Source organism: Anolis sagrei, chromosome 2 (assembly GCF_037176765.1).
Source record: "Anolis sagrei isolate rAnoSag1 chromosome 2, rAnoSag1.mat, whole genome shotgun sequence".
In the NCBI taxonomy this organism is placed as follows: Eukaryota; Metazoa; Chordata; class Lepidosauria; order Squamata; family Dactyloidae; genus Anolis; species Anolis sagrei.
Genome location: NC_090022.1, coordinates 259800594 through 259815609, shown reverse-complemented (window position 1 = coordinate 259815609; position 15016 = coordinate 259800594). Strand labels below are relative to the sequence as shown.

Here is a 15016-nt window from a genome sequence, read left to right as displayed (position 1 = left end):
ACTGGCCAAGCCTTATTCTATGCTGTGCTATATTTTAACAAAGAGAAAACCACATGAATTTTTGGCCTGATTTGGACATATGTTGTATTATATAGTGCACCATACAAAAGTAGCAAAAAAAGAAGTGCCACACAAGGCTCACAAAAGGGCACATTGTCAGTTTTGACTTTTCTTCATTTCTTAATTTTCCAATATTTGGATTGTTTCATTTCATTTCATCTCAGTTTGACAGGTTTTTAATGACCATATGGAAATGTATGTAATGCAGATACCTTTTAACATCTGAATCTCTGCTGCACTTTACCTCCAATATGCAGTACTGCAATCATTTTTAATCTAGTGTGTGTGTGTGTGTGTGTTATTCTCACCAGAAAATGCATTTTTGTGTGCACTTTCCCCATTTTAATGCAACCATTTATTTAAAAACTTCACCAAAAAACTAACTTCATTTAAAACTAACTTCATTTTTGTTCATGTATTGGTTCAAGAAGCATGAATTAGATAGGCTCTCATTAAGATGTGAACCAAATACATTGCTCTCCCATCTTTATCTGCATCCCTCCTAGTTTTGTTGCAATGTTGTCAACACTATATGACAGTAAGCTGGTGGAACAGAACTGGACTGTTTTGCTTCACTTGTCTGGTGAATGCTATAGCAGATCCACTGCTATTGAAAAACCAACATAAACTTAAATGATGATTTGAAATACTGACACAAAGGACCACTGGAGCACAGTTGTGCAAAATGGGTATATGACAGGCCAATGTTACTCATGGCAACAGATTTCACTGTTTCTCCTCTCCTTTCTTTTCTTGTGTCAACATCCCTGCCTCAAGTATCTTTTAGCTGTGACCACTATGTTCTGTTATCAGCTCTTTTGTCATGAGTTTAGGACATCATTCAAAACATTCACAGAACCTTTTAATTTTTCAAAAGTTTTATTGTTAAGTTTGAAGACTAGACGAGGTCATACTGTTTTAACATCATTCTACATAATTTAAATATATACAAAAACATTGGAACTTTACACAGGTTGCCAAGGTTGCAAAGGTCATTGTGTCTGAGATATTTCTGTACTTACTAACACATCTGAAGCCAGCTTTGAATATTATATTTCATAGTTTGTGGTATAACACAGATACACTCATCAGTATCCTTAGTCTTCAAAACTCACATGAATTTGTATGAGTTCATTCCAAAAGAGAAAGTCAACCTAAAAACCAGAACTGGGGTGTATTTTTTGTTTTGTTTTTTTGTGAGAAGCCCTTAATAGATTATCCTAGATAAGCCTTGTGCATTATGTTTTACTTTCCAGGCTATAAAAGTAGCAAATTAGGGAGCTATAGAAAGGTGAAATTTGCCTCCAAATAACTAAAAATTCTTGGGTAAACATAGGTGGATCTCCCTCTCTCTCACTTCAATTCTTTCACCGTTAGTGTGAATACAAAAGTTAAGGGCAATTTCATCATATTTCCATCCAAAATTTCAAGGAACAATCCTTCAAGCCACTTCATTTTAAACCAAGAGATGATTCAGGAATAGCTGGCTTGAAGGCTGTGGCTCTAAAGAAATCAACATGCAGAATCTAAATGCAAATATGTAGTAAATCTCAACATCCATGTGCTTCCATGGAACTGTCGTAATGAAGCATACTGTAGTTTTTTCATTGCACTTGGGCAAGTTCATACGTGATCCTGGCTAGCATTTACTTACTGTGAGTTGTGTGGTGCTAAGGAGAGTCTTGCTTGCACACTCTTGCATGTTCAGCACATTGACTACTCTCTGTAGTCCTTTCAGATATTTAGTGAAAACACAAGGGAAGAGAAATAGGATTGCAATTGCTATCCTCATTTTGTTATTGCACATATTTATTCAAAGTTCTGAATATGCATCCAGGTCTTATTTCTGTTGGTTCCTTCAGTGTAATTAGGAAACTTGAAAATGACTGGTTCCCCCATTGCACAGACAAGAGATCGTATGTGTTGTGTTCAGATCTTTGAATAAATGTATGAATGTTAGGAATGGCAATAAGTCTGATCCTGTTTCTCCCCTCTCCAAAATTCACTGAATGTCTGAAAAAACTTAGTTACACACATGTACTTACAAAAAATGAAAAAGAGGTGTGTAGATGATGTAGGGAGATAAAACTTTTTAAAGAGACACATGGAAGTTAGAAACACTCCACAAACTTCTGAGGAGAAATGTAACCCAATAGTTTGCTCCTGATATTCACACTATAATAGGTGAGGAGCATCTCTGTTATTGTTACTTGTACTTTAGAACTAAAACTTACAATCATGAGTCTCCAACCACTTAGCTTAGAATACTGGCTGCTGAATAGACAAAGTCCCACTGAAGTGCAAGCATTTCCACTTAAACAGTTCGTAGGTCACAACCACATCTAATATATGTACATCTGTATAATGTAGTTCCATTTCGATAAGATGTAATATGTAGACTTAGGACTGACCTGAACACACACATATATATACCACACAGTGGCTGAACTACCCAAACACTCAATGACTCACAATTGAATGTGTGGAACTTCCTGAATTATAAAGTATTGTGTCTGAGGTGGTCAATCTGAAAATTTCAATTTGGGGTGTTTGATCAATGATGGCTGCATCATACACTCCAGTCATTGCCTGATAATGACTGTGCAAGTGTATACCCTCTCTCGGTAGAAAATTCATCCTGTAGCATGAAGAGACTTTACACAAAGACAAGAGGAATCAAAGAAAAGTGTTTTGTAGCACTAAGAGTCAACGTAGGCAGTCTCCAAAGGACACAATCAACAGTTCTTTGTAAACCTCTCTGGGGGTTAAAATAGTCATGCCCTTAATTGTGTGAAAACAATAAATCTACATGCACTTTTAATGCTAATTGCAGCCACTGAATTGTGGGAGAAAGGGTCAAGTCGGATTATTTTAAACTCTTTCCTTCACTGCCACAAATTTTCACAAGCTTCCATTTCATGTCATTAAAAAAAACTCTCACTGGTGTGAATGACAGTTTTTGTCAGGATCATGACAAGAGAGAGAAAAATAATTTTGCCTTCCTAAAATCTGGAAGTTACCCAGCTTTTCCCAGAGTTATAATTTAAATACAAAAAATACATTAATTGCAATCACACAATTCATTTCCCATCCAGCTTGACTTGAAATGAAATGACAGGATGGTCTTGTTCAGTTACCAGTCCTATTTATTTCAACAAAGTGTGCAGAAAAGAACTTCCCACTGAATTGTGGCCATAGTTACTAAACAAATGTCAGAGACATTTCTTAACATTTTAAATGACGTAATTGGAGCAAAGTGTGATAGAAAGTCTAAAGGAGTCATTTTAAAATTCAGGCTCATATGAACAAATTGGTAAAGGCTGACAAAAATGAACTATTGAAAAGGTGGAGATACAACCATTTTAAATAAAAGAATAATAAATGTAAATGACTATTTTCCCAACACGATGCTATTTTAATGTTCTATAAACTACAACGCATATGTGTTAATTGCACATTCAAGATTTTGTTTAAATATATTTCTTCTAAAAAGGAAAAAAATGTACTAACAAATATGGAACATTTCAGAAGAATATACTGGCTATCAGCTCAAAGTGCTCCATTCAGTCACACTCCTTTTGCTGAAATGGTGTTAGCAGTAGCTGAAGTCACCGGTGCATAGCCAGATAAAAAAATCAGCCGGGGGGAGGGGGGAGGGGTGGGGTGGGGGAAAGGGTTGAAAAAAAAGCGAATCATGAACAGTAGTTCCATAAAACAAAATAATTTAAATAGTATGGTTAATTCTATATTTTATATAGACTTAATTAAATTTAATGTTTGCTTCTCATAGAATTAGCATAGGGATTTGATTAACCAGAAAAAAATCAGGAGGGGGGTTGAACCCCTAACACCCCCCTCCTCCGCTACAGCCCTGGAGGTCACCCAGGAGCCAAAACATGGATTACCTTTAGTGTCTTATTTGCAGAAAACCTATTAGGGGGAGGTTTATAGTCCCAAAGACATTTATGTTATCTTGACCTTCTGCAAACAGAGAAAGACTTTAGGGGAATTATCCTGGTTCATCTCAGATGATGCTTTCTGGATTATGACCCACCTATGCACAGGGGATGTTCTGTCTGCAGATTCTCTCGCTGTCCTGTGATGACAGTACCAACAGATAGCTGTAACGAACAGCATCTATTCCCCATTCAGCACTGAAAATCTGACACTGTTGACAATATTTTGAGTGGGTCATCTGTAGGTTTGGTTTCCAAGTCCCAAATGATTTTGTTGGTTACATACTGTAACAATAAATGTCTGTCAGTGCAAATATTTGGCCCCATTAACTAGGATAAAGGAGTGAAGTCTTTTTACTTTATATCTACTTAAAATGTAAAAAACTAGTAACCATCCATTTATTCACTCTAGAGTAGGACCATATAAATATAAAGAGTTGCTGTAGTGTAAATGGGATGTGAATTGCAGCCTCTTCATAGGGAACCTAAGAATATGGGCAATATGAAGTTGAATGTTATTTCAGTTACCAACCTGATTCCATCAGCCATTTGCACCTTAAAATGCAATTATGATTGACTTTCTCTTTAAAATTATTCACTACAATTGAAGACCACTCCATAGATAACATTGTTAAGAAATGTCAACACAGTTACAGACAAGACAGTAACAGTCTAGAGGATTTTGAAATGCAGCACAAATTCAACTAAAAACAAAACAAAACCATAAATTCAACAGTGTTTCACGGAACATTCCTTGCACATACTTGTTTCACTTTGATTAGATTCTCAGACTGAGATCTCTGAATATCTTTGTCTAAGCCTTAAAAAATAAACAAGCACACACATATATCTTGAGAGTTAGGTGCTCATTATGCAAACAGATCTCATTCTTTTACTTGACCAATTTTTCTTCTTTTTGGAGAGATGCTTTCAAGAGAACTTCCCTTGATCATGAAAGGTTTTTATCCCAAAGCATTTGAAGGAACTCAGATGACAGTGTTTTTACAGAGAGAACAGATTATATAAGGTTAGTGAGTTACTTTTTTAAAGAAAGAAATTCAGACTCCTCTTTACAATTACTTGATGACACATTGTTCACTAAGATCATAGAGTCCATGCTTATATCTCCATCTTGTTTTCTTTGAATAATAAAACAATGCTTTAATAACGCTTACTATACGTCGTTAATGAGACACAACTCCACTCCCATCTACCATAACATGCAGTGAGCGAAAGAAAATGATAATGACGGACATTTTTAGTTATGAGAACACATCTATGAATTATAAAGGGAATGGTTAAAGTACTAACACTGTTAAAATGAATGTGCTTTGAATTATTAGATACAATTACCATCTACTAGTAATTTCTGTTCCAGCAAGAACATTATGTCGGAGAAATTCTATCTATGATGCCAACAGTTAAGTCAGGGATCAAGCAATGGTATTCTTCCAGAAATTGCTGGGCTTCCCTGCATCGTGAGCCATTTGCTAGAGGTAATAGAAGCATCCAACAACCTGACAGGAGTGTGATAATTCCCATTCCTGTGTTAAACCCTAGCAATGTTTTTATATGCACTTGCCACAGTTTTGGCTGTACAGAATCAGAAATGGGGAGCCATTTATAGATTGTTCTGCCAGTTTATCTGTGCACTAATTTGAGTGGCAAGAGGAACTCAAACTGAGGATGGGTAAAGATGTTATTGTCCCTGGAAACAGTACAATTGTGCATGGAAATGACTGTCTATATGGCTACTCTGATAAACATTGCTTCCTTGGCCCATTCAACTACAGCCTCAGCTTGCCTTGCATTTTCAGATGGGAGATCAGTCAATGTTATGTGGTCAGTGTACAAAAATTATGGCTAATTCAGACTGTCAGATGAAGAGGTTGTTATAAGGTAACATGCTAAACACTTGAGAATATTTGCTTCCCTGCAGACTTTTGCTATGATGTGTATGTAAGCTCCATCAGTGATAGCTGTTCTGTGATAATAGTAAACACAATCAAATCACGTTATTACATGATGGTTATGTGGAATGGTGCTGAAAAACCATCCCCATCACCAGTAGTTCTATCTGTTCAAAATGATAGAAAACTTTGCCAGTATGGAATGCAAGAAGTAGGGGGAAAGTGGGGTATAAGAAAACAATGCCCAAGACAGGATTTGTGGACTGTTTTGCTGCTTGTTTTGTTTTTCCATATTGTAAATGGTTTATCTTCTTGCCCCAGTTGAAACCTATGTGTAAACTATGCTTTACAAATATTTTCAATTCAACAACCCACAAATCCAAACTGTGCTTTGGCTGTCTTGGGTGACAAGGGAATTAGGGGGAGCATTGAAAATCTTGTCCCAATCAGTAGAGATGCTGGAATCTTTGCAATCTTAAGAGCTGGAAACAGGCTCATTTGGAAATAATGCATCATGAAGCTGAATTCTGCATACATTAGCAGATCTTTTTCTCCTTCTTTTAATTTTAACAATTCCTCTTATTTCTACTATTTGAAGGCTGGTCCATAACTCACTCTATACTCTTGCTCCTCTCTCTATCATTTCACACACTCCCATCTTTGATTCCGATGGAACTATCTTCCCAGAATTAGACATTTTAAGAATATTTGTAGATTTGATTCTTTAAAATAATTTTAGGCAGCATAACATATGCCCATTGCCCACCTAACTTTAGATGTCACAACCCTTGAATCCATAAATGGTTTAGGGAAAGTATGGTCCTTCCTTAAAGAAAGAATATGTATGTTTTCTAATGCAACCCTAGACCTCACAACATTAAATCACAGATGGCTTCTCGAAGAGGCCATTTCCCATCTCTACCTCCTTGAGCAAACAAATGCAGGATTACATGGATGCTGTTCTTGGTAGCATGTATATGTACGTGTCCTGCTACAATAATTTAACTCGGGATTATGGCCCATGGACTTTCATTTCATCATCTTTTATATGGAACATTTTAAGCTGAATTCATCAACAAAACCATCAGCTTTGTAATGAACTAGTGAGCAGATTTTGTGCCATAAAATCCAGTTTGGCTCTTTGAAAGTAAACAGCATAAGTTGATGTGGCAAAATGGAAAGACAGTGATGATGTCACATCATAGTTTTTTTGGGGGGGGGGGGGCAAAAGAAATGGAAATGAAACTCAAGAGTGTGTGGACCACAGAATGTGGTAATATCAGGAGGACTGCAGACTACACAAATTCTTTCAAAAAGTGTCATTAATCTTGACAATGCTTGATAGGCACAAGGGAAACAATCAAATGCAGCCATCCCCGAGAAATAACTTATTGCTAAAGCTGCAGTATCATTTTTTTGCAAGTAAGATGATAGTGTGGATTTGGAGAAAACAAACCCACTTGATCTTTCCCAAGTCACAAATAAACTCACGTCATGCAACTTTCATCTTTCTTGCAAAAATGCTGCTGCTTTTCTTTTTTAAAAAATACCGAACCATATTTCAGATAGCATGAAAAACTCAGAAGAAAACTTGAAAGGTAAATTGTGCAGCAAAACAGAGTAATAACTTGAACAGATTTAAAAGAACCATCTTTTAAAAAAATTAGATTTGGACCATTTTGAGGGCAGGCTGAGACCTCCTTACAAAAGACAGTGGCCTACCAGAAAGTGAGCACTTCATGAAAAACCCATTCAACTTCCTACAGGTTTTGCACAGTTTCTTCTATGGAGATTTTTCTTTTCTTTTTTTCTTTTTTAGGAATATTGAGAATTGTGCTGTTAAGTGAAGATCCTTGTCAGTCCTCTTCTGTACAGCCCAAGAGCTCTGACCGTAAAGTGATCCTGCCATACCACGACCAAGGGAGGATCCTTATGTGCCTTGCATAGATTGGAGGGTCAATGACATTCTTTCTGTGAGTGTCATTGTCAAAGTTTCCCTGGAAAACCTGAAAGATGGAAGAAGAATTAGTTATAGCAAAATAGCACAGGAAACCTGGACAAAACAAAGATGGAAGAAAATCTGCGGGAAAACCTCCCAGAAAGATTGATGCTGCTATCTGCACAGCTTGGGAAAATATTTTTTTGAAACTGCAACTTCCAGGATGTTGTCTGTGGGTTCTGGGAGATATAATCCACAAAAGTAATTGCCCCAAACTCAGTATCAGATGAGCTGTTGTCAAAAAAGACTGGATGTCTCCAAATGGGATGGATACTATTTTTTATATTGTTTTCACTTGGAAAAAAGTACATGTTTACTAAAATAAATAAATTATTAAATTTATTTCTTAGGGAATAAATTCCATTGAACTGAAGGAGACTCCAATCTAAGTAGATTATGATTAAAGTCATTAAGCACACAAACTGATCCCAACAATGCCATTCCTTTTGTTTCTTGCAGTGGTGTTTCAACAATCCACCATCAAGGCATGTTTTTACAATTATTTTTATCCATATTTGAACATTTCACTCTAAAATATAGCAGCCTATTTTACAATTATTAAATAAATAATTAAATAAATTATTGTGGGGGAGAAGAAAATTGCTTTGGTTAAAAGTTCACCTGCTTGAGACTGTTAACAATAATTTTTTTTTGCTCTTATGAATGATCAAGCAATACTGCTATAAGGGTCTCATAGAAATTATATTCATCCTTAAATCCATGGGCAGGAATAAAATGGGAATGGCAGGATAATAGTTTAAGGATGGGAATGACAATGGAGACTGTTCCCTGCTGTGGAATGTTTTACAACTTATGAAATTAAAATATCTCTTAATGGTATTTTTGGTCACAGTTTACCATAGCAGACAATAAGAACAAAATTATTATTTTATGTACTTTTGAAATGCTGGGATTATTTTTATCACCATCATGCAGCTTGGAAATGTATCATTTTTCTTTTTAAATACTCATAAATGAAATGCCACTTCTCCCAAATAAATGTCAGCCAACAAGGTAATGGTTCTGAACAGTGAATAAGACATCCTAAACATAACTGTCCAAATGATATGCAAGGTATATTTTAAGGTGCATTTGTTCAGGTAGGATAAGCTAATATGCAGATCCATAATGCATTCCTTTTGGACTTTGCCAGATGATTTTTTCATTCTCTAAACATTCTGCACAGCAATTATACAAGAATGTCCACTTATGCATTGCCAAAAAAGAAAAAAAGGCATTCTAAAAAAAAAAGGTATTAAATGAGGACACAGATCTGTAAACCATCCCGAGTCGCCTGCGCGCTGAGAGGGACGGTATATAAATATAGTAAATAAATAAATAAATCTGCATGAAATTTGTGCATGCACATTTACAAAGACAGAAGCAAATTTAGACATGACTATGGTTCAAATATAATTCTAAGTTATTTGAACCACAGAGATTGTGACAAGATGGCTGATGTACCTATTTAGATGGCTGTCCAGGTGATAGAATAAAATAAACTTAGAGACAGACGGGGTTCAAGGCCCACCTAGTCAAACCCTCTATCAGGCAGAAATATTTTACTAAAGCACTTCTGAAAGATACATGTATAGCCTCCAAAGATGAAGAGTCTACTACTTTATTCCATAGTTAAATGGTTTCTACAGTAAAGAAATTCCCTGTAGTATTTAGATGAAATGCTTAGACTATTTTGGTATTTTCTGGACATGTTCTAGCTCGTCAGAATTCTTCTTAAACTGAGGTATCCAGAACATATTCCTGCTGAAGTATGACCGGATCTCTGTTGCCTATTGCTTTTACTATTTTTTTTTTCAACTTGAAATTCATCACCAAGATTTTTAATGCAGGGTTATGTACATTTATTTCAACTGGAAAAGTCTTCCAATTTCATTTGTGGTTTCCCTCTCTCATGACAACGCAACCGTTTCCTTTTTCTGTGCCTCCAACTGCACAATACAACTGCAGTTGCTGCTTCCTGAGTCCCATCAACTTCCTCATATTTCTGAAAACACGTTATTAAAAGATGGAAATACATTCAGTTTACAAATTAAACAAATTAATATTACCTAGGCCAAGGTAACATATTTCAGTTGGGGGACCTACTAGAAATGGATAGCTTTGGCTTCAAACATTTTTTTTTTAAAGCAGAGTCCTATGTTGAAATTTGTGAGTGGCCAAAGGTCATAAATCTAATACTGAAGTTGAATATATTTCATTCAAATGTGAACTGAAGTTGAATGCATTTTCATTTAAATGGTAATAGGCAATGGCATAATTCTAAGACTATAGGGAACCCACCATGCTCGGCCATAATATGGATGAATCTTATGCCAGGTATTCTTTGCAGTCATATACTTCTGTTCTTGTGCAGCTGACTCTATTAGTTCCTATTAAGGAGCTAGGTATCCAAAAACACAGTTGTAGTGGTCTTCTACTTGAATAACAAAGCACATAGAGACTTTTTTTCTTTCCCAAATAAGCAGGGGGGCTTTTCTTTCTCCTTTGTTGCAGCAGCATCCAATATATATATAAAATATACCAACTTTACAGCTTCTTCTTCCTCACTTCTCACAGCAGTAATTCTCTAACACACTCACCAAACCATCCATCGCTCAACAACTTTAATGAACTCTCATCACACTTTCTCTGTAGAACTACAACCTATATATACTACTCCCATTGCATTAACCACCACACCCTAATTAAAGTGGCTTAACTCTTTTACAAGTGGTTAGGCCAGAAGTATTAATTCTGCTGTCATTTAGAAAATGCCAGATAGTTTCTAAATCCTGACATATTATACCTATGAATATTACAACATGGAAATGTAACTAGAACTCTGATTTTGTTTTCATTATTTATTTGCCCCAACTGTATTCTCCCTCTTCATCGCTATGATACTTCATCTTGTTGACGGGAAGCTTCCCATCAGAGTGGAAATCATCTATTGGACAGATGACAAGCTATTTAACCTCAGCAGACTGAAAGCCAAAACCAAGGTTACAACAACATCTGTTATAGAACTCCAGTATGCTGATGACAATGCCATCTGTGTGCATTCAAAAGACCTACAAGCCACTCTAAACCCCTTAGCAGAAGCATACGAGAAGCTCGGCCTGTCTTCCAGCAGTCACCAGCCAATCCCTCTCCAATGCCAGAGATACAGCTTAATGGTGTAACATTAGAAAATGTTGACCATTTCCGCTACCTTGGCAGCCACCTCTTCACCAAAGTCAACATCGACACCAAAATACAACACTGCCTGAGCTCTGCGAGTGCACAATTTTTCCGAATGAAGCAGAGAGTGTTTGAGAACTGGGACGTCTGTAGGGATACCAAGGTGCTTGTTTATAAAGCTATTGTCCTCCCAACCCTGCTATACGCCCAAGAGGGAGGCGCATCAAACCAACCCCGACCAGGACTGCCTTCCACCTGGAAACCAATGCCCTGACTGTGGGAGATAATGCAGATCAAGAATAAGGCTCCATAGTCACATACGGACCCACCCTAGAGGATTATCCTACTCAGATGAGGGATCGCCTAAGTAAGTAAGTTATTGCTGAGGGCAGGGGAGAGATAGAATTAAAACAATATTTTCATTTCTGTTTAGATTCTATTCAAATTATGAAAAAATCCTGGGGAACTCAGTCTGGTATCAAGATTTTTGATGCACCATTCAACTTTGAACAATAGCTGTGGGATGCAATTAAACAAGATGTGCAACATTTGCCAACCTTTCAAATTCAGCAGAGTTTTTTTTCCTCTTCAAAGAACAAGTTTGAACATCCTAATAAAATAGCATGTTTATTATCCATGAGAAAACATTTTCCTTGGTATCTAGAAAATTTAAGAGCGGAGCATTTGTTTTCCTAGGACAGCCATTAGGGGCTAGAATCCAGAGGGAATGCTTATTTGGATGATATCATCAGCCAATAAAGTCATTCTGCATTGTTTAAAATAACATTTCCTGTATGACACATAGTTTTTTGAAATGTGTGGCTCAAAAAAAAAAAAGATATGCCCCAAAACATATACTCTTAATGCAGTCCCTATCCCGGCATCATTCAGTACACACTTGTACATTTCACTGTAAGACTTTGTATGACCAGATGCACAAGGTTTTGTCCAAAAGTATGAACTATATTAATGTGACAACACATTTTGTATTTATTATATCAATCCCATAAGTGATGTCATCTATACATTGCTTGATGAGAGCATGCCTTTAAATAAATGTACAGAGACCATGAAATCATCATATGGACTGCATTACCACTGATGCAGAGGTTTGTTTTGTTTCTACATTGGTAGCATCTTATGCAGTTGTCTTCTTTACCATTCCATAAGAGCTTCTTTTGTAACCTGAAATAAAGTAGGTTTTTACACATACGCCACCCACCCATTGTTTGTGTGTGTGACATCTTGAAGACATGCAAGGAGGGTTTTTTTATAGCCATGACACATTTTTCTAATTTGACATGAGGATTTCTTTCCTGGGATCCTACTGTGGTTTTCCATCAAATCACAGCTTGCAGAAGTTTGAAAGGCAAATGAACTTTCACAAAGTATTGTGCCAAGTATTCCAGCAAGCAATGCACAGTGATCTACTGACCTCTAGTTGAGAAAAACAGGATCACTCATTTAGTCTTGAAGTCTTTTTCCAACCCATATCCATATCCATATCCATATACATATTCCATCTTGCCCAACTTTTGCTATTTCCAACTCAGCCCAAATACAGAGACAGCATTTACAAATGTCCCCATTTCTAACCACTTAAAATGAACAAGAAAAGCAGCCCTTTAAATGTATACTTTTGTATCTCCCCTGGGCTGGTTCCCTAGAGATGCTCCATGTTGATTTAATCTCAGATAACTGGCAGTTAAAGTGCCAAATGTCTCACAGAAACAGCAGGATCTACTGTTCTTTTTTACAGTCTCTCCATCTGAAAATGTGTGACTAGAGCTGAGCAATAGAATCATGGAATATAGAATTATGCAGTTGCAAGGCTCCCCAAAGAACATCTGGTCTAACCCCCTGCCAGTATGGCATAAACTGCTAAAGCATCCCTTGGAGACAGCTAACTAACCTCTATATAAGTACCACCAATAACAGAGAGGCCAACACTTTTAAGAATACTTTGTTCCACTGCTGAACAGTTGTTATTATCCATATGTTCCAAACTAGCCAAAACAGCCGTTTTAATGCATATGAGGAAGTAGACTTCATCTACAAAGGTTTATTCTACTAACTTCATTCTTTCAGTCTCTATGGAGCTACAAAATCCCTTTGCATATTGATATTGCACACTAACAGTGCTATGTTTTTGAAATTTTGAAATTTTGACATCCTAATGTTGTTGGTGATAATGACATCACCCAGTGTTCAATGGCTTTTGGATTATAAGTCATCCTTAATCAAGTATGTACAAAAATCACATAAATCAAAATTTCATAAAGAAATGTCTACCTATTATCACTGACATTAAATTACAGCTATATAGCTGGATTCCCCTTTCATCTACAAAAGTTGTCATTTAAGGGATAGTCAACGCACAGAGCAATATGTTTTGAATTCAATGGACTGCATACAGGCTCAGGCCAAGTGAATAGCATCACTATTGCCTTTATTGCTCACCCACCAACTTTCTTTCCTGCACAGCAATTCTGCTGAATGGGAATCAAAGAGGCTGAATTTGATTTACATACAGGTCAGCACTTTAAAGGAGCACCCTGGATAACTCCTTTAAAGTTCAAATTAAAACCTGAAGTGGATATACTGGGGACATGGGATTAACTGCTCTACTATCCCAATGTTTTCTTTTTAATTTCCAGTGATTCCTTTTCTTCTTTGCATCCAATCTACTCCAGTCATCAGCATATAGTACTTTGGGGGATCTCTTTAGGACAGGTATAGATGTGATCTGCCCATCCACAGTGATTGCAGCTGATGCATATATGACCTGTCCTTTCAAAAAGTTACATCTTGTTTTATATTGTCATCTCTTTTTTTGGATTCCATTTTCAAATACTGTTCCTTTCAGTTATGATTTTAACATACAATACTGGGCTTACATAAAATACTTCAGTCCACAATTTGAGGGAGAATAGGGAAAATGGGTTTACAAAGATAGCAATAATCTGATCTCTTTGTGTGGGAAATGTAATAATTATGGGCATTGAGGATCAGACAAGACATGGGAGCAGTTTATCACTATAGACAAGATGGAAAACAGTTCAACTTCTTTTTCGGAAATCTGCTGCTGCTTCAACTCTTTTGTGATCTAAGAAATTTTGTCACTTCATCTATAATGGTTTCAAAGTCTTTTGCTTGTGTTGTTAGGCCAAGGTCATCAGCATATATAAAGCTCTTTGTGAGTGGTGGTTGTGACTGATTGTTAGTAAAGATATTAAACAAGGTCAGTGCAAGAACGCTGCGTTGGGGTAAGCCATTCTTTTGCCTCCTCCATCTACTTTTCGTGCCCTGAAACTCCACATAGAAGCTACGGTTTTCTACGACAGTCTGGATAGTTTTTTGTGAAATCATAGTCTGGGGTAATATGGTAGACTTTCTGCAGGATTTTCCTATGTTGCACCTTGTCATAGGTTGCTGTAAGGTCAACAAAAACTGTTCCAATAATACAACCTTTCTCATATACTTCCTCGATGTACTCGGTCAGATTAAGAATTTGGGCTGTACAGTTTTTCCCGGTCTGAAACCTGCTTGTTGTGCAATAAGCTGGGGTTCAATTACAGGTCCCAATCAATTTAGTAGTATCCTCTCATCTACTTTATATAGATGACATAGAAGTGAGATAGGCCAGTAGTTCCTGGCACTGGAAGTGTCTATACCAGGTTTTAAAATGTCAATTATCTTAGTTTTCTTCCATAGTCTGGAAATCTGTTTGTGTGCCAAGCATTGATTGTAAAATTTCATAACCAGTTTTCAGCTTTGGGCCCCAAGTGTTTGATTTGCTCCATCATTAAGTCATCTAGGCATGGTGCTTTACCAGTTTTATATCGCTTAATAGCTTCTCTGAGTTTTTTCAGGTATATGAGAGATGTCAACTGGTGGGTTTCAAGTTCTGG

The 15016-nt window shown here is 36.7% G+C and overlaps 1 protein-coding gene across 2 annotated transcripts in view; it reads right to left on the bottom strand.

The window, feature by feature from the left end:
- Positions 1-920: 920 nt before the first annotated feature.
- Positions 921-15016, bottom strand: part of EDIL3 (EGF like repeats and discoidin domains 3) — a 325907-nt gene continuing 311811 nt past the window's right edge. For both annotated transcript variants that reach the window (XM_060761741.2, XM_060761742.2), the window contains one exon: positions 921-7932. In XM_060761741.2, the coding sequence (XP_060617724.2) occupies positions 7783-7932 (150 nt within the window). In that variant the 3' untranslated portion in view covers positions 921-7782. The remainder of the gene's footprint in view (positions 7933-15016) is intronic.